This window comes from Chiloscyllium punctatum, chromosome 42 (genome assembly GCF_047496795.1).
Source record: "Chiloscyllium punctatum isolate Juve2018m chromosome 42, sChiPun1.3, whole genome shotgun sequence".
NCBI lineage: Eukaryota > Metazoa > Chordata > Chondrichthyes > Orectolobiformes > Hemiscylliidae > Chiloscyllium > Chiloscyllium punctatum.
Window position 1 is genome coordinate 36,442,873 of NC_092780.1, and position 19,744 is coordinate 36,462,616.

At 41.5% G+C, this 19,744-nt stretch overlaps 1 protein-coding gene across 14 annotated transcripts in view; it reads right to left on the reverse strand.

Moving 5' to 3' along the window:
- Positions 1–19,744, reverse strand: part of LOC140465897 (supervillin-like) — a 242,531-nt gene that overhangs the window by 133,679 nt on the left and 89,108 nt on the right. For 10 of the 14 annotated variants that reach the window (XM_072561805.1, XM_072561813.1, XM_072561810.1 and 7 more), the window contains exons 3-8: positions 16,554–16,724; positions 12,415–12,564; positions 7,514–7,551; positions 5,711–5,772; positions 4,891–5,036; positions 1,914–2,160 (exon numbers count right to left, since the gene is read on the reverse strand). In XM_072561805.1, the coding sequence (XP_072417906.1) occupies positions 1,914–2,160; positions 4,891–5,036; positions 5,711–5,772; positions 7,514–7,551; positions 12,415–12,564; positions 16,554–16,724 (814 nt within the window). The remainder of the gene's footprint in view (positions 1–1,913; positions 2,161–4,890; positions 5,037–5,710; positions 5,773–7,513; positions 7,552–12,414; positions 12,565–16,553; positions 16,725–19,744) is intronic. The other 4 variants (XM_072561814.1, XM_072561817.1, XM_072561812.1 and 1 more) reach the window with 3 other exon arrangements.

The window sequence follows — 19,744 nt, forward strand, 5'->3', positions numbered from 1 at the left end:
AATTTGAATGAATTTATATTTTTAACTTGCTTTGTGACGTGCTCTTTCCTATATTACCAAATGGTCACTGTCTATTTGTTCCAGTTGAATAAACAAAAATTACAAACTGGCAATGGGCCATTCTCAAGAGTTTGCAGTTCCCAATCTCACTGCAGTCTCTATGGTTTACCACTACAACGCATTAGTGAGTTCCCCTCAGAGACTCTGTGTAAATATCTTGCAAACAAGTGTTGATTAAAGGACAGCTTGCTCAATTGAAAGCACAGCAGTTCTTTTACAGATAGATTTTCCAATCAATTTAGTATTTCACGCTAATATCTTTTCTTTCCCCCTCTAACACATGGACCTGTGCAGGGGTTTAATTCCACATGGGATGGCAATGCTACAATCCATGCTCTTTGAGTGTGACCCTGTATGGTGCCAGTAGGCTATTTGACAATTGAGTGCATCACAGGTTAACACTCATTTCACTCTCATTCAATGCCTATGCATTTTTCAGTAGGAATCATTAGATAGTAAGTCTCAAAAGGAATATTGGCTATTTTTTCCCTCTCTGTACAAAGTAGTTAGCCATATTACCCCTAACGACATTTATAGAATTTCTACACTGTGAACGCAGGCCATTTGGCTGCTCAAGTCCACACTGACCCTCAAAGAACATCTCATCCAGACCCACCCCCATCCTTTTAACCCTGCATTTCCCATGGCTAACCCGCTAGCCTGCACATTCCTGGCTGGACACAGTGGGCAAATTGGCATAGTCAATCCACCTAACCTGCACATTATTGTACTGTGGGACGAAATTGGAGCATCCGGAGGAAACCCATACAGACACAGGGAGAATGTGCAAACCCTACACTGACAGTCCCAAGGGTGGAATCGAGCCAAGGTCCCTGGTGCTGTGAGGCTAGCCACTGAGCCACTGTGCTGCCACACAACGAGCATAAATTAGAAATTAGGTTTGCACAGTCTTCATGCCTCAGTGAACATTTTAGACTGGACAATCAACTGTAATGTTTAAAATCTTAGGTGTACGGGTGCATGTATCACAAAGGCTAATATGCAAGTAGAGCAATTAATTAAAAAGCTAACAGAATGTTACTGTTCATTGTGAGGGGAATTGTTTACAGTGTGTAGGATTGCTATCCTTACTTGCGGAAGGATGCAACTTATTTGGAAGCAGTTTAATGAAGGATTATTCGACTACCTGGAATAGCTACGATGTTTGGCAAGGGGAGGGTTGGTTTATGAGGAAAGGTTAAACCAGTCAGGTTCATACTGCTGGAGTACAGTACAGTCAATGACAATTTAATTAAAACATGTAAGATCCTAGTGTTGTGGGGCTGCATATGGAAAGGGTATTATAAAGCAAAGAACTGAAAGCCTGAAACAAAAACAGAGAAATGAATCTCTCTGGACAGAAAGATCCAAATGATGTCAGACATGCTGAGTTTCCCTATCACATCCTGTTGGAGATTCTAAAACCCAGATTCGCTGTTTAAAATTAAGGAGACATCCATTTAAAGCAGAGATGAGCAGAAGTTCATTCTCAGATGGTCATGAGTCTTCAGGACTCTCTTCCTCAAAAGACAGTGGAAGCAGAGGGTTGGAATATTTAAAGCAAGAGGCAGATTCTTGATCAGAGTGAAAGGTTATCAGCAGTAGTTGAGAATGTTATGTAATCAGACCAGCCAGGGTCTTATTGAATGGCACAGCAGGCTTGAGGGCCCGAATGGCCTACCTCTGCTCCTAGTTTTATGATCAAATGCAAAACTTTCAAGGAAGGCCTTAAACCTTTCAGTCGTCATTAATTATTGCACAAACAGTTGGGGATTATTTCACGTCATGGATCACAGGAAGGAAATTATTCTGCTTCGCTATCTTAGGAACATTGGAATAAAAATAATATTTACCAGCTGGACCTCACCGATGGTGACAGGTTGGGTGCGATACCGAGCCCCTTTCTGTCTGCGTCCATTACGTCCTTCCATTGCAGGCATCTGCTTTGGCATGGGCTGACACAGACTGTTGAACAAGGCCATCTTCTGGTTCAGACTCAGCTTTGAATTCTCATCGCCTCTCTCTTCTACCTCTTGTTCAACTGCACTGCTCTTTTTTCCATCTGCATCTTGCTCCTTTGGTGACTGTGCCTTAGGGATGCTAACAGCAGAGTTTTTGTCAGTTGGAGGAAAAGTTGAACAATGTGAAGAAAAATATTCTTCAAATTTAATCCTTTCCTTCACTTGGGAGAAGCTGTTTGTCTTTTGGGTTAGGAACAACATTGGACCATTCATCCCCTTGACCCTACTTCACCACTCAATTAGCTCTGGTTTGATCTTCATCTGGACTTCATTCTTTATGCTTTTTCTCCATCTTCCTTGCAACATGTGGAGTAGAACTGTACAATGTGTGCCAAATACATACATGCCAAGGTTCAAATAAAGTTAACATATTTCTCTGGTTTTCATATTGAGAATTAAATATCAATGCTTTTGTTCTTTTGTTTACAAACTTGTTAACCTGTGCATTACTTGTACTGATTGGTGAATCTCTACCCCGAGATCCCTTTGCTTCTCCACATCACTTAGGTATTCTTTTCCAAGGACTATTTTGTCTGCTAATTCCTTCTACCAAAGTACCTAACTTGCATTTATCTGTTTAATGTTCAATTACCAAATACATGGCCATTCTACTCATTTAAAAATGTTTTCTTTAATTTGTTCCAGCCCTCCTGAGTATTAACTACATCCTACAATTTGCTATCAACTATAAATGGACATATATCTGTTGGGCCTCCCATTACTATTAGCCATGAAGTGACACCTTCTGGAAAACTCTTGCTTCCAGTCGCTCATTAGAATGGAATTGTGTTTGGATGTGATGCTATCCATGATCAAATTTCCTCCCAACATCTACTATCCCAAGCCACATTTGAAAATAAAGACTGACAAGGTCTCTGAGGGCAATACTGGAGCGATGTCACTTGACAATCGAGTTGTTTAAATTAATCAAAGGATTTGATTGGATAGATAAGGAGAAAATCTTTCATCTTGTGGGAGATCATCGATGTAAAAGAAGACTCAAAGTTAAAATGAGAGGTCAGCCATTCAAGAGCAAAATCAGGCAGCATATTTTAGGAAATTAGGACCAGGAGCTGGCCTTTTAACATGATTTTATTGAACAGGAATGGTATTTGATAGATCTATTAGAGTTTTTGTGGTTTTGACTAGTTGGGATGCTGAAGGGGAGGCAATGCATGTAATGTAGATGCATTTTAGGAAGGCATGAGTAAAGTGTCCAACAGAGATTGTTACACAAGGTTATAGGTCATGGGTATGAGAATATATGTTGGAAATGTATAGGAAATTGGTTAATGGTCAACAAATAGAGAATAGGAATAAATGGGTTAATTCCAAGATGGTTGGATGATGCTAGTGGAGTGCCTCATTGATCAGCACTTGGATGTCAGCTATTTATAATGTACATCAATGAGACAGATAAGGAGACCAAGTATAGCCTATCTGAATTTGCTGTCAATACAAAGTGAGGTGGAAAAGTAAAGTGTGAGGAGGGCACAAACACTATTAAATATTGCAAATAAAGATATGTGTTGCAATGCTTGCAGCAGAGAAATAAATCATTTAGCCCAAGAGTTTCAATCTGGCCATTATCCACCACAGGAAATTCCCCATACCCCACTGCATCTAACCCCATGAGCATATCCTTCTATACCTTTCCCCATCTCATTTGCTTATCTTGGTGTTATATTTAGCACCTTATCATGCCTTCATTATGTCATAAATTACATTACTATCTATGGATAATTTAAGTGCAATAATTGTTAATTAGGTAAATGTAGCAGCCGACTTGTGCATAGCAAGATCTCACAAGAGTACATGAAAGACAAGGTAACTACTCTTTTGGTAGAGTTGATCTGCTGGAATAAGGTTACCTGGTGTGAGGAGGATTTGTTCCTCATTTTTAACCAATCCATTGTTATTTTAAAGTTGATAAGGCCTTAGTTGCTGCCCTTGTCTAATTCGTAGCAAGTTCCATTGCCCTTTCACTTCCTGTGCTCTCTGACATACACTACTTCCTGTCTTTATTTAAAATTCTGATTGTTGTTTTCAAAGCCCGCCATGGTCTCATGCTTCCCTCAAACAATCTCCTCTAGCTCTACAAGCTTCAAGGGGAATCGGCACTCCATTAATTCTGGCCTCATACATAACCTCATTTACTTGCTCAATCATTGGTGGCCTCCCACCTAACTTCTCCCAGCTTCTCTAGCCCACTTTCCTTCTTTAAGATACTCCTTAAAACCTACCTTTCTGACCAAGCCTCGAATCATCTGACCTAATATTTCCTCCTGTGGGTTGATTTTTTTTTGATATTAGCAAAAAGTGCAATTTAAATATTAGTTTCAGTTTCAGTTTTACCTAAAAAGCAGCATCTCGAATAATGTGGCACTCTCACTGCACGAGGCTGGAGAGGTAGCCTACCTTGTATACTGATAACTGGAATGGGACTTTATCCTATAACCTTCTGTCTAATAGGTGGCAGGTCTATAAAAAAAGCTGCTGTTTACATGGGGCTAACAGTGCAATAACTTAAATCTGACAGCAACTCATAGCTATTCACAACCTACAGGCTGTATTTTCCACATTACAATGTTGCTAGATGGTTTACACACTAATAGTGGCATGTGTCATTGAGTTCTTACTTTGGCCACAACATCTGGTCTATTGTAAACACTTTAGTGAGGATCACATTGGTAGCACAGAGCCGCAGTTGTCTCTCTCCATCTCACACAATGTGGGAAAGACAAGATGTTCTCGACTCTACAGTGGGCTCGGTAGATTGCCTGCTAAACAATACAGTGCTTTCCCATACCTGTTTGCCACCACCATTTCCTCTGTGGTCACTGGCTGAGTCCGAGAACGGTCATGGGAACGTCGCAGCCTGCGCTCCACGGCTGCATTGCTGCTGCGAGGACGCAACTTTGCAGCAGACTCTGCAGGAGACCCTTTCTCCAGTTCCTAATGAAAATATGAAAGAGAGAGTGAGAGAGAGAGAGCACAATGAGAAGAGACAGAATAATTCTACATAACTTGGCTAATTCTAGCCGTGGATTTCCTGCCAAAACATTGTCCCAGTGACAGCTTGCGTAGCTTCTCATTGTGGTTCCTTTCGAGTAAACTTTCAGCTGGGTAAAGCACCCTGACCCATCTCATTTGCAGGTCAGGCCAATGTTTATATTTTAGGAGGTGGCATTGTATCTGACTGACCTGACACTTTCTGGTCTAATCTTTTTGGCATTTCTGACACCAAGCAATGGAATTTTACCAGACAAACTGACTGGTAAATGTCTCTGCTGTAATCAAAGCAACTGACTCAATCAAAATTGACAGGAACAATCATTGAATGGTCCAAAGCAACTTTACAATGTCTGAAATATGCTGCTTTAAAAATCCTTCTGCTGCGCACTGAATTTAACCCCTTTTGAAGGTAGTGTTTAACTAAATGCTCATATCTTTTACTATTTTACAACAACATTTTTCACCTCAACCCCAACTATAGCAGTGAGACTTCATAAAAAAAAAAAACTAACAAGGATTAAACCTAGCCCACACCCCAATGTTAGGTAAAAACAGGGAATAACATACTAAATTCTCCTTGAATTATCGTGAACATTTTACAAACCAGCACTTACTTTGAACAGTGTCATCTTTGCAGCTACACTCAGCTTTGATTTTGCATCCATCTTGTCATCCTCTGTGAAAAAAAAACCAACAGCAGGGTTATTGAAGGGACAGAGACACTGCAACCCTACGTGAAGCATGAGAGGAAATAAAAGAAAGAAGATGTTGATTTTGGAGAACTCATTCATTTCTGCATTAAGTTAACGCTAGATAAAGGGCACGATTTCACAGGGAGTACAGGAGTAAGGTGTAAATGAGCATAAGTTATTGAAGGGGCTGGAAAGATTGAAAGCATGGTTAGTAAAGCACACAGTGCGCTACACCTTCTTAATGCAGGCTTTGAGTATAAGAGCAAATGCTGTTGCTATGTTGCCTTGTTGAATTTGTATGAAACCCTATTTTGGCCTCATTTGAAATATAGCAGCCAGTCTGGGGCTCAACACATAAAGGAAGATGTGAAGACATTGAGCAGAATGCTGAGAGGATTCATGGGAATGGTTCCAGGGATTAGCAATTTCAGTTATGAAGATAGATTGAAAACGTTAGGGCTGTTTCCATTGGAAAAAAGAAGGCTGACAGAAGATTCAAAATCAGGAAAGGTCTGGACAATATAGATAGGGAGAAACGCTTTCCAATCATAAAACAATCAAAAATGAGAGGGCATAGCTTTAAAATTATTGGGAAAAGAAGCAAATGCAATATCAGGAAAATGTTTTCATTCGGTGAACGATTAGGGTCTGGAATGCACTGCCCAAGACTGTGGTGGAGGTAGGTTCAATTGAAGTATTAAAAGGGAAATCTTCTGAAAAAATAGAGATCTGCAGAGTTATGGGGAGAGGATGATCAGTGAACTGTTCATTTGGATGGCCAGTGTAGACCTGATGGACCAAATGGCTTCTTTCTGCACTGTTACAACTTGCAACAATTCTGTAATTCAGATGTTTTAAGTATGTTTGGCTATGGTGTGATAATATCACTGATTTCCTTATTCAAGCTTATACACTGATCGCAGTGCAGACTGGGACAGGTGTGCACCTTTTGAATAAATCTGCGACATGGTACATTATTTAAAGCCTTTTTGAAAATGATTTGCAATTGTTTGCACTGTCAGGAGTTGGCACTATGTGAAAGGGAGAGAGTGCAATGCATTTCTGAAAGCCTGCTTTCAAACATAGCAGACTGATGGTTTTTTTTTGCAACAAGATGAAATTTCACTCTTTTGTTAATGAGAATAACTGAGCCCTTGTGTGTAATAGGTTGAATAGAAAATACCTTCTACAGGTTTCTGCAGTAGTTCTGTCCCTGCCTCTAATCAGACAGACCTGGGTTCAAGTCCCACCTACTCCAGAGGTCACAGAGTCATAGAGATGTACAGCATGGAAACAGACCCTTCGGTCCAACCTGTCCATGCCGACCAGGTATCCCAACCCAATCTAGTCCCACCTGCCAGCACCCGGCCCATATCCCTCCAAACCCCTCCTATTGTGTAATATCATCTCTGAACAGATTGATTAGAAGATACCTAAACCTAGTTGCTATTCTGTAGGGAATCACAACACCTCGTACCTAGTATTAATGCAGTTAACCAGCCTTAAGCTAATGTAGCCTGTTATCTTCTTATTATATAATACTCCAAAGACTTTTTAATGTTTAAACGTTCACTGCTTAATGTCAAGGAGCCCCATAGACCAGCATTACAAGGGGTGGTGGAGACAAATCTAACCAAAAAAGACCCTAGCAGAACCACGACATCTTAAACAACACAATATTTGAATTCGATTAACCATGAGTGGAAATGCAGATATAGTACTCACCATCAGTGTTTGACTTGCTTGTGTTCAGCACTAACTCTCTGTAATATTGAGAAGATATATTGAACATCAGTTACTGATATAACCTGGAAGATGTCGAGGAACAAAACAAAACTCATTTTTTCTCCATTGTAGCTATCTAAGTTTTAATTACAAAATCTTTACAAACTATACGTCAGAAGGTGACTCTGAGCAATAGTACTGTACTCTCAGATTGCTGATGGCAATTTCAATAGTGCTTCCAGACGATGCTATCACACACGGCTGACTCAGTATTATACATCAATCTTGTATGTTATAAGCTTTTCACAGACACCAAATGAAAACCACATTTCATATATAAAACAAGATATGATCTAGGTCAGCTGAATCACAATGCAACTGGCTACTGAGCGTCCTATCTTTCACTAGTGCTTATTCACAGATAGGGAGGAAGGGTAGGGATTAGAGATTGCATGTGAAATCTCCCCCTCCTGAGAAATGGAGAGAAAGATGGTGGGAGGGGAAGATGATCTGATGGGTTGCTGCTGGGGAGATTCCCACCATCTTCCCCTGTCCTGTTCTGTGCTCCCATTACCACAGGGATTCTGTTCTGAGTTGGAAGGCTTGCCAGGCTAATTGAAACCCTTTAATGGTTTATTGTTCTCTGTGTGGATGAAAATCAGGGTTGCAAGGAGGACAACCAAATTGATCATAGTCACCTTGGAATAGGGAACCACATTCGAGAGGATGGAAAAAAGAGAAATGTAATTGGGGATAATATAGTCAAGGGAGTAGACAGTTCTCTGTGGCCAGGATTGACAATCCCAATGGCTGCATTGCCTGCCTGGTGCCTGTGTTCAGGATCTTTCATCAGGGCTGCAGAGGAACTTGGAGTGGGAGGGGAAAGGTCCAGTTCTCGTGGTCAACGTAGGTAATGACAATACAGGTTCTGCTGAAGGAATATGTGCGGCTAGAGGCTAAATTAGGAGCCAAAATGATAATAATCTCTGAATTACTACCAAAGCCACAAGAAAATTGACACACGGTCAACCAGATTAAAGAGGTTAAAAATCACATAACACCAGGTTATAGTCCAACAGGTTTATTTGGAAGCACTAGCGTTTGGAGCACTGCTCCTTCATCAGATGGTTGTGGAGTATAAGATCGTAATACACAGAATTTCTAGCAAAAGTTTACAGTAGGATGCAACTGAAATTATATATTGAAAAATATCTGTTTGTTTAGTCTCTCATCTTTTAGAAATTTTGCTATAAAATTGTTAGAGCCCACAAGGGAAGAGGCAATTCTGGGTTTGAGGATGTGTAATGAGCCAGCTTAATGATTAGGGAGTGTAAGGTGAAGGAAGCCCTAAGGGGCAGTGACCATAAAATCATAGAACTCAGCCTACAGTTTGAAAGGGATCTACTGGAATCAGATGTTAACAGTATTACAAATGAGTAAAGTTATCTACAAAGACACATGAGGGGGGAGCTGGCCAGACTTGTTTGGAATGGGACCCCAGCAGGGAAGACAGTGGAGCAGCAATGGCTGGAATTTTTGGGAATAATTTGAGAGGCACAGCAGAAATCCATCCCAAGGAAGGAGACACATACTAAGGAGAGGATGAGATAACCATGGCTGACAATGAAAGTCAGGGACAGCATAAAAAACAGAAAAAGCATACAATGCGGTGAAAATTCATGGGAAGACAGCAGATTGGGAAGCCTTTAAAAGCCAGCAGAGGATAATTAAAACAGAGTAAACATTGGACTCCTGCAAAATGATGCTAGAGAAGTAATAAAGGGAACAAACAAATGGTGGAGGAACTGAATAGATACTCTGCATCAGTCTTCACAGTGGAAGACACCAGCAGCATATCAGAACTTCAAGAGAGTCTGGGTCAGAGGTGAGTGTAGTGACAATCACTAAAGAGAAGGTGTTGGGAAAGCTGGAAGTTTGAAGATGGATCAATAATCTGGAACAAATGCACTGCATCTCAGGGTTCTGAAAGAGATAATTGAGGGGATTGTAGAGGCATTGGTTGTGATCTTTCAGGAATCACTCGAGTCAGGGAGGGTGCCAGAGGACTAGAAAATGGTTAATGACTCCCTCCCTGTTTAAGAAGGGAGGGAGGCAGAAGATAGGATACTATAGCCTAGTTGGCCTGACCTCAGTTCTTGATAAGATTTTAGATTCCATTAATAAGCATTATTTGTGGGTGGCACGGTGGCACAGTGGTTGGCACTGCTGCCTCATAGCGCCAGAGACCCGGGTTCAATTCCCACCTCAGGCGACTGTCTGTGTGGAGTTTGCACATTCTCCCTTTGTCTGCGTGGGTTTCCTCCGGGTGCTCCGGTTTCCTCCCACACTCCAAAAATGTGCAGGTTAGGTGATTTGGCCATGCTAAATTGCTCATAGTGTTAGATGAAGGGGTTAATGTAGGGGAAGGGGTCTGGATGGTTTGTGCTTCGGCGGGTCGGTGTGGACTTGTTGGGCCGAAGGGCCTGTTTCCACACTGTAACTAATCTAATCTAATCTAATCATTAGATTACAGAGTGCTTGGAATAGGGCTGAATCAACTTGGCTTCATCAAAGGGAGATCACGTTTGACAAGTCTGTTAAACATCTTTGAGGAGGTAACTAGCAGGTCAGACAAAAGATAGCCAGTGTATGTGATCAAGGCATTTGACAAGGTGCTGCACAGGAGGCTGCTAAATTTGATAAGAGCTCGTGGTATTACGGGTATGGTACTGGAATGGATAAAGGGTTCCTCATTGTCAGAAGGCAGAGAAGGAGGATAAAGGAGTCTTTTGCAGGATTTTAGCTGGTGAAATCAGAAATCAGAAGCACAAAGAGACTTGGGATTAACAGTTTAGGATTCTTTTTGGGTTAACATACAGGTTCAGCTGGCAGTTAGGAAGGCAAATGCAATGTTAGCATTTATTTTCAGAGATCTAGAATGCAAAAGCAGAGATGCACTGCTGAGGCTGTATAAGGCTCTGGTCAGACCACATTTGGAATATTGCAGGCAGTTTTGGGTCCCGTATCTAGGGAATAAAGAGGGGGTCCAAAGGACGTTTACGAGAACCATTCTGGGGATGAAGGGCTTGTCATTTGAGGAGCAGTTGAGGACTCTGGGTCTGTATTCAATGAAGTTTAGAAGCATGATGGAAATCTGATTGAAACTTACAGAATACTAAGACACCTGGATCGCATGGACATGGAGAACATGTTTCTACCAGTAGGAGAGACTTGGACCCAAGAGCACAGTCTCAGAGTGAAGGGGTGACCCTTTTATAACTGAGACGAGGACGAATTTCTTCAGCTAATGGGTGGAACTTCTTACCACAGAAGATTGTGGAGGCCTAGTCATTGAGTACATGAGACAGAGATAGGTCAGTTCTTGATTGGAAAGGGGATCAGGGGTAGAGGCAGGAGAGTAGGGTTGAGAAACAAATCAGCCTTGATTGAATGATGGAATAGACTCAACAGGCTGAATGTCCTAATTCTGCTCCTAAGTCTTATGATCTTATGGTTTAAGACTGAGTGAGATTTCTTGGCAGGAGGGGAACAGGGTGTCCCATGTGTTTTTACACAATTCACCAAACTTGGAATTAAAAATGGATGATCTCACTCAATTTCCATTTTTTGTTGTTGTTGAAAGTTCACTGAAACTTTAACAACCAATAATAATACGGGGCCATTAGATGGCCATTGCTTCAATATTTAGTCACATTTTTAGCTGATATGTCTCAGGCCCATTTTTGCATATCTCTTAATCTCCATCCTCAACCAAAAGCTATCGATCTCGGTTTTGAAAGTATCTGTGAACCCAGGATTGTTTCTTGAGAACAGAGTTCCACGTTTCCAAGTCCTGTGTATGAAAAATGTGCTTTGATTTTATTCCTGATTGGACTAGTCGTAATTTTAAGAATGAAAGTTCCAGCACATGGCCACTGCACGCTAACCAATAACGTTCATATCTGCATTCAGGTAAGAATAAGGCATAACTGTGATGCCTTCGCAGTTGAATAGGCTGTCAACATTTCAACAACAAAAGACAGGAGTTGGTTGAATAATGTGTTTTCTTTCTTGATTAATGTTTTGAAAACATAAAGACACCCGCTTGAAATATCAGGTCTGGTATTTGCCAGAGGATTGGTTTAAAATTAAGCTTGATGTATTGCTGTATAAATTCTGTCACATTATTATTTCAGGACTGTCATTTAATGAGTCATTGAGATGGAAGCAAAGTCCTTACAAATTTTTAAGGCACAGGTACATTTATTGTTGACAAACAAATGGTGAAAGGTTACTGGCATAGTTGGGAATGTGGGTTATCACACCAGCCTTGATCTTATTTAATGACAGTGCAGGTTTGGGGAGGCAAACGGCCGTTTTACTACTATTTTACATTTTTGTAACAGATATCATAAAAAAAACTCTGACGCACAGTCGTTCCAACACATAATCACGCTCTCTAGGGTTTGCTCCATTGCAAACAGCTGGATCGATTAGCTCGGTAGCATGTTACAGCAAGATTTGATTCAATCCCTGAATAGCTCAGTGTAGGACATAGACTCTGAGACTGGAAATTCCCTCATTGTAACATCTTATGCATGCTGACTGTGGTTGTGGTTGGAGATTGGGTTTGATAACTGGGCTCAAAGTCCCTTGAGCAGGGTGGGGAGCAACAATCCCATCTTCCTGATCATAGTCATTGCACATAAATCAATAAATAACCATCTCTGCATCGAAGTAAGAATGAGGCATGACTGTGATGCCTTGACATTCAGTTGAAATGTTTTCTGCTTCAAATATTATTGAGCATAGGATGGAAAGCTGGGTTAAAACCTCTATCCACTTAATTGAATTATTGAAGTTTCATGTGTTTAGGAGCCTTGTGCCCAATTGTATCTCACCGTTCAGTCACTGTAAGGGGCTGTGTCTTGAAGCGATCAGATGTTTTGCGATTCACGCCAGTGCCAACATATCGTCTGGGCCTCCGCCGTACCTCTGAGCTAGGCGCTGCTGCTAAGTCAAGGCTCTGTGTTATGCTACCTTCGTCAGCACTAGGAAAGGAGGAGAAGAGAAAGACAGAGAGAGCAAAAGCGAGACACATGAATGTGAAGGGAAAAGCAATTCACTGAGTGAGGAAAGTAAAAGACAGAAGGAAGCAACGGATTAAACCGTCGAGATTTGCTGCATGGATGAAACGAGAGCCTGGAGGATCATCAACTCAGGGAAAGACTCTCTTTGCTTTGCCCGAAACCTGTTGGTCTGACAGAACAAGGAGCTGACCGGGACTGAGTGTTGCAGACAGGCACATTTCAAGGTCCAGGATTATGTGCTGAGGGATGCATTAAACTTGGGGCAACTGCTGCCAAGTCACAGAAAGGAAAGATCACTATCTGAAGTCTTTCTGTCAAAGTTGAATAGGGGTCTGTTCAGTGACTGGACCCTCCTCGTGCCTCAAATGCATGTAAATATAGGCTTGTATGAGTAAGTAATGTGTTTGGTTTGTTGGACAGAGTCAAATTACAATGTTTTTGTTTCACTGATATGCTACTGTACAGAACCAAACTGCATTTGTGACTATATATATAATAAAGATATTTTTTGTGAATAAACTATATTTTTGAAATAAAAACAACATGAACAAAGTACAGCATCCGAATACCCCTTGCTCTGTCAGTTCAGTATCTATACTGATTCAGCATCAGGTGGTAGAATAGAGTTCGATGGGGTAAGGGAGCCAAGTCATGTTTGGAAGCAATTGATTGCATTACATAATCCCATCCACACACACAATGGTGGTTTAGTGGTAATACTACTTTACTTGCAGTCAAGTACCTCAGGCTAATATTCTGAAGGTATAGGTTCAAATTCACCCACAGTGATATTTCAATTACAATTTAGCGGGAGGTTGTGATGTTGTCACTGGCCTAGTGGTTTGCAACCCAAAGTTAATGTTCTTGAGACATGAGCTCAATTTCCCATCAGGTTAGATGGTGAAATTTGAATTCAATTAAAACAAAAATACTAGTCTAAAGGTGACCATATGTTGCTGGTTATATAAAGGCTTTTGTGGCACATTGGTAGTGCCTCTGCCTCTGAGTGAGAAAATCTGGGTTAATAAATATCTACAAAACCATCTGCCAGTGTGATCCTCGGCAAAGGCACATCATGTGAAGATTCCTACTCATTCCCTTTTGTCATTTCACTGTAAGTTAACCTAAAGCTCTTGTACACAAATTGTGAGGGTGAAGTCAATGCTGGGTTAATCACCATTAAATTGTCCAACTGCTCCTTGCTCTTTACACATCGCTCTTCTCAGTTAAATGGCCTAAGGAGGTTTAATGGCTTCGTACCTCGTCATTTGGAGATTTTGTTACAATCTATTCCCTTTAATCCTCTTTTTTCCTACCTTTAATTTTCCTTCTATATCACTCAGCAGTTTTTGGTTTGCACTCAAAACAGATGTGTATCACACTGAAGAGAGCTTTGCTTAGTTTAGAGATCACTTCTCAAGTAGTTAGATCCTTTGTGAACTTAATCTGAATAGCTTTTTGTCAAACATTGGTATATAGTCTGTGACTTCCCCATGGTTGTCATACAGAAACCAACACAGGGCGGTGGGGCATGTTTGTGTGTGTGTGTGTGTGTTTGTGTAAGGGAAATGATTAATGGGGATGGAGCAGAAAATAGGAAGAGAAAATGAAACTGAAGGGTTAATGAAGGGACCCTAATAGAAACCATGGCAATGTAAAGTATAAGAGTAAACTGGGCTTTTTAATTGGATTAATCCTGTACACTAAATGTTGATTATAATACATGGGTAATCCAACTTGGTTGGAGTAATCATGTGGAATTTACACCAAAACAAGGTACCCAGAGCAACATTTCAATGTCTTTATGCTTTCTCTGTGTCTACTCCCTTCCTACTTCATCTAATCCCATCAACATAAACTTCTATTCCATTCTCCATCATGACTTTACCTGAATTCCCTCTAAAGGCATTGAAATATTTTATCCCCACTCCCCCAATCAACCTGCTCAGAAGTGGGATTACACATCTCTGTAGTAAGTGGGACTTAAGCCCAGGTCTCCTGCCTCAGAGGTAGGAACACTACAACCGCACCACATGAACCTTTAATATAGGGCAGGGACAAATTGTATTTAGCCCTTTCCTTGCTGATATTTTTAAATCAACCTTTTCCGATGTGTAACTTCCCCACCCTATTTGGAACAGGTGGGACTTGATCCTGGGCCTACCTGGCTTAAACACAAGGACGCTACCATTGTGCCACCAAGACATCTCTGCTGTTCCTGTCAGGTAACTGCTGCAGTAGTAGATTTCACATACTGACCACTTTCTGGCTAAAGACATTTCATTATTGGAATTATTAGTGATTATTTTATAATCCCTGGTGTGCATTTAGAGATTTGGTTGATGAACGAGCTGCCTACCCATGGTTTCAGCAGTGAGGTCTGAGCCACTGTGGAGCCTGAGATTTAGTAGAGTAGCAACTATAAGCTATACCTTCAATTGGCTTTCTCTCCTGATAGTTGGCAGAGAAAGTCTGGTGATCTGGAGCATGGGGCCCACTTGTGAACAGGTCTGGGTGATGCTTGTTGTGGTGGAAGAATGTAAATTATTGTGTGATCTGGGCCTTAGATAACAGCAGCCAGTCAGGGACATGTAGTGTCATTTACTACATAGAACCAGAACAGCAAACTGACCTTACTTTGGCCATGCATCTTCATGGCATTGGGGAGGGAGGGAATGAGAAAGGGAAGTTGCTGCATCATTAATTGGCGTCAGTAAAAGATCACCATGTTTCTCTACTTAGAGCTGTAGAATGAGAATTAGGATCAAGTCACACTTCAGTCCCTATTAAATCAAGATCCATGAGGTATAAAGCAAAGACTTTGATTGCAAAATTTCCCTGTTAAAAAAGGTCACACTGATGCAGTCTTCCCGTATGCCAGTCTTCATAACCTATTTTTCAAAGCCACTGCAGATCAGTAAAGCCAGTGACTAGGGATTCTGGAATCTGTTATAAGAGCTTGGATCAGCAGTTCACCAGCTCTCCCAAAAGTCCCAGCGGATTAATGCCTCCTCCAAAAGGAAGCAGAGACTGGAGCCAGTATCAGTGAGCTCCAGTCAGTCAGGGACCTCCGAGTAGAAGTTGGCCAGTGACTGTGTTCATGTTTAAAGATGCGCATGTGCTAGTGTCTTTAACAATTACAAATGTGTTCCATTGTTACACGTTACTTTGAGCAAATGAAGTTGAGTCCCTAAATATTAGCCACGTCTTGATACTGTTTTAACAACTTGCAGCAGGTTTAGTAGAAAAGGCAATCTATGCAACACAGGAAAATATACTTCAAACGTGTTTACCTAAGAAGTACCTGTCATTGCTCAATAACAGGAAGCAAGCCACTCAAAGCAATGAATCAATGAAAAATACTGACAATATACTGACAAAATATTGCTATACTGACAATCACCCCAAAAAGTTGGAGTTCACAATCAAATGCCATAAGCTGAAAATCAAGGTCACATGCTCAACCAAGATGTCTAGAAGTCAATTTTTGAATGTTAATCTGAAATGCAATTAGCCATGAGTTTTGCTTATCTACATGTTGCTAATAGTTAATATGTTGAACAACACTGTGCGCAATTGCATTCTGCCTCTGTAACAGACAACGTACGATGTAATGCAGTTATAAGCCAGACATGGCAATACTTGCTGACTGTAAGCTTGCTATGTTACCTAAATTGGCAACAGAAGTTAGGCTGCAAACTGGGATTTAGTTACTCAATTATTGTGCTCAGGAATTTATCCTCAGTGATTACATACTTAGAAAAACACATAACTCCTCGATCATTATTAATCGTGGCGGTGTGTTGAAAGACTCGAAGGGTGAACTAAACAATGTTCTACATGGCTTCTAATGCTGACCAAATAAACCAGCAAAGCTCCTTGCGATCAATGCTTGCAATTGAAATGTAGCAATGGGTAAGTCAAAGGGAACAGCAAACCTCGGCACCTACACTTTCTGCTCACTGCAACTGCTGCTTTTCTCCAGGAAACTGCTGCGGAGACAACCCACAGAGACTCGTGTGTCCACCGTTCCCACCACAGGATGCTGTGTGCCATTGCTGCTGTTAAAGGAGACCTTCCGGACTGCCTGTAGCTTGTGAACCGATGCCTGGGGATTGCAGCTACCAGAGGAAAAAGATTCCTGTCAGAGCTTTACTGGGACCCTGCTGGGGAGTTGCAAAATACATGTAGCACAGAAACAGGCATTTTAGGGCAATAGGACTTTGCAAATATTCATGCTCCAGATGAACCCTCACCCAAACCACCTAACTCAATCAAGGTTAAAAATCACACAACACCAGGTTATAGTCCAAAAGGTTTAATTGGAAGCACTAGCTTTCAGAGCAACGCTCCTTTATCAGGCAGTGCTCCGAAAGCTAGTGCTTCCAAATAAACCTGTTGGACTATAACCTGGTGTTGTGTGATTTTTAACTTTGTCCACCCCAATCCAACACTGGCATCTCCACATCGTAACTCAAATCAACACAGTTCTTCTGCTCCCTGTGTTTATTGTGATTACCCCTCAATACAAGGAGGCCTCAGTCCTCCTTGTAATATACTCCACATCCTAATTACTGTCTGAGTCAATACAACTTCCCCTAATTTCCCTTTGGGATTTGTCAGTTATTTTCTTATATTAGTTATTGTATTTGTATATCTTATACATTGACTTCCCTAGACCAAATCTTCACAAAACAACATATTTAGTGGATCAAAACACTTGAAATATTGAGTTAGGAAGGGGCAGGGGTGAAGGGAAATCAGGCATGGTTCTCATCGCTTGGTCACAATCCATTGCTCCCTGCTGGGAATTGCAGCCCAGTAGGCCTCCTGCTGAGAATTGCATCTCAGTGCTCTCTGCTGGGAACTGTAACCAAAAGATCTCTGCTGTGAATTGTAAATGTCATGCTCTCTGCTGGGAATTATTTCCCAGTACATTCTGCTGGGAATTGTAAACCCCATGCACTCTGCTGGGAATTCTATCCCGGTACCTTTTGCTGGGAACAGTAAACCTCATGCTCTTGGCTGGATACTGTAATTCTCTCTGCTGGGAATTAGAACGAAGTGTGCTCCACTGGAAACTACGTCCCACTGCTCCCTGCAGGAAATTGTAACCCAGTGCTCCCTGCTGGGAATTGTAACCCAGTGCTTCCTGCTGGGAATTATAACTCAGTGCTCCCTGATGGGAATTATAACTCAGCGCTCCCTGCTGAAAATTGTAACTCAATGGCTCTGCTGGGAATTCGAACCCAGTGCCTCTGCTGAGAATTGTAATCCAGTGCTCCCTGATGCAAATTGTAACTCAGTGCCTTTGCTGGGAATTGTAACCCAGTGCTCCCTGCTTGGAATTGTAACCCAGTGCTCCCTGCTCGGAATTGTAACCTAGTGCTCCCTGCTATGAAGTGGAACTCAATGCCTCTGTTAGGAATTGCAACCCAGTGCTCCCTGCTGTGAAGTGGAACTCAATGCATCTGTTAGGAATTGTAAACCAGTGCTCGCTGCTGAACATTGTAACTCAGCTTCTCTGCTAGGAATTGTAGCTCAATGCTTCTGATGGGAATTGTAACCCAGTGCTCCCTGATGAGAATTGTAATCCAGTTCTCCCTGCTGAGCATTATAATTCAGTGCCTCTGGGAATTGTAGCCCAATGTGTCTGTTGGGAATTGTAACCCTATTCTCCCTCCTAGGAATTGGAACCCAGTGCTCCCTGCTGGGAATTGTAACCCTATTCTCTCTGCTGGGAATTGTAACCCTATTCTCCCTGCTGGGAATTATAACCCTATTCTCCCTGCTGGGAACTGTAACCGAGTGTTCCCTGCTGGGAATTGTAACCCAGTGCTTCTACTGGGAATGGTAAACTAACTTTATTTTTAGGGTTATCAAACAAATAAAGAAAGAACTAAAGTAAGAAGTCTGAGAAAGTTGGGCAAATGCTAGATTAGATTAGATTAGATTACTTAGAGTGTGGAAACAGGCCCTTCAGCCCAATAAATCCACACCGACCCGCCGAAGAGCAACCCACCCAGATCCATTCCCGTACATTTACCCCTTCACCTAACACTACGAGCAATTTCGTATGGCCTCTGCACCTAACCTGCACATCTTTGGATATGGGATGAAACCGGAGCACCCGGAGGAAACCCACGCAGACACGGGGAGAATGTGCAAACTCCACACAGACAGTTACCCACAGTGGGAATTGAACCCGGGTCTCTGGCGCTGTGAGGCAGCAGTGCTAACCACTAGGGATGGATGGTGAATTTATTGTTAGCCATGCCAATCAGAAACACTGCAGATCCCCCTTAGTCACTGCTCTGTAGAACTCATCAAGTTGACCATAGTCAATATTTTGATAAGGAATTTGTCGTTTACCAAAGTATTAAAGTAAAAAGGTATTACAGGTGATGGAATGTAAAGGAATAGCTTCCAACCTGGCAACTTTGAGATCAGTATCTGCTTTTTGTACCTTGTGTCGCCAAACCCAGATTCACTTTTTTTTTAGAAAGTATCATTTATTTGGACAATCAACTTTTTAGTGAGAGGGCATATTGTTTAACATCAGTAAATGAACTCATGTGGAGCTAGTTCGCTAACGATTGCTTGATGCCAGTGTAATATATCATTTGCCTGACAGTGATAAACTGCATCAGGCTCCACACAAAACAAATGGGATTTGTTACGTAGACACAAATAAACAACCTGAGCCCAATGGTTTGTTTCACAACTGTCTCTACCAACCCTCCTTCCCTTTTCAATGTTTTTCATCTCAGAGTTTTCGAAATGGAGCATGAAGGCCAAGGGTAAATTTCCACACAGTTCTCTCCCCCACCTCATTGAATTCTGAATTAGAAGGAGAAATATAAAACCATTGGGGCATTAATCACCTGTGGCACCTGCCCAACAGCTCAAACTGCACAGACATTACACATAGCTGGAAAAACGTCGTTGTAAAGTATTAGCCTAGCACTGGTAGAAATGCAAAATTAACATTCCAATAAATTATATCACCTGTCTTTTATGATTGAACTCCAAGTGATGCAGTTTGCATTTACGAATAGAAAGCAAAGCTGCATGATATTAAATATTGTACCGTGACTAAAAATGTAACCATGATTAATGTATATAGATTTACATCACACTG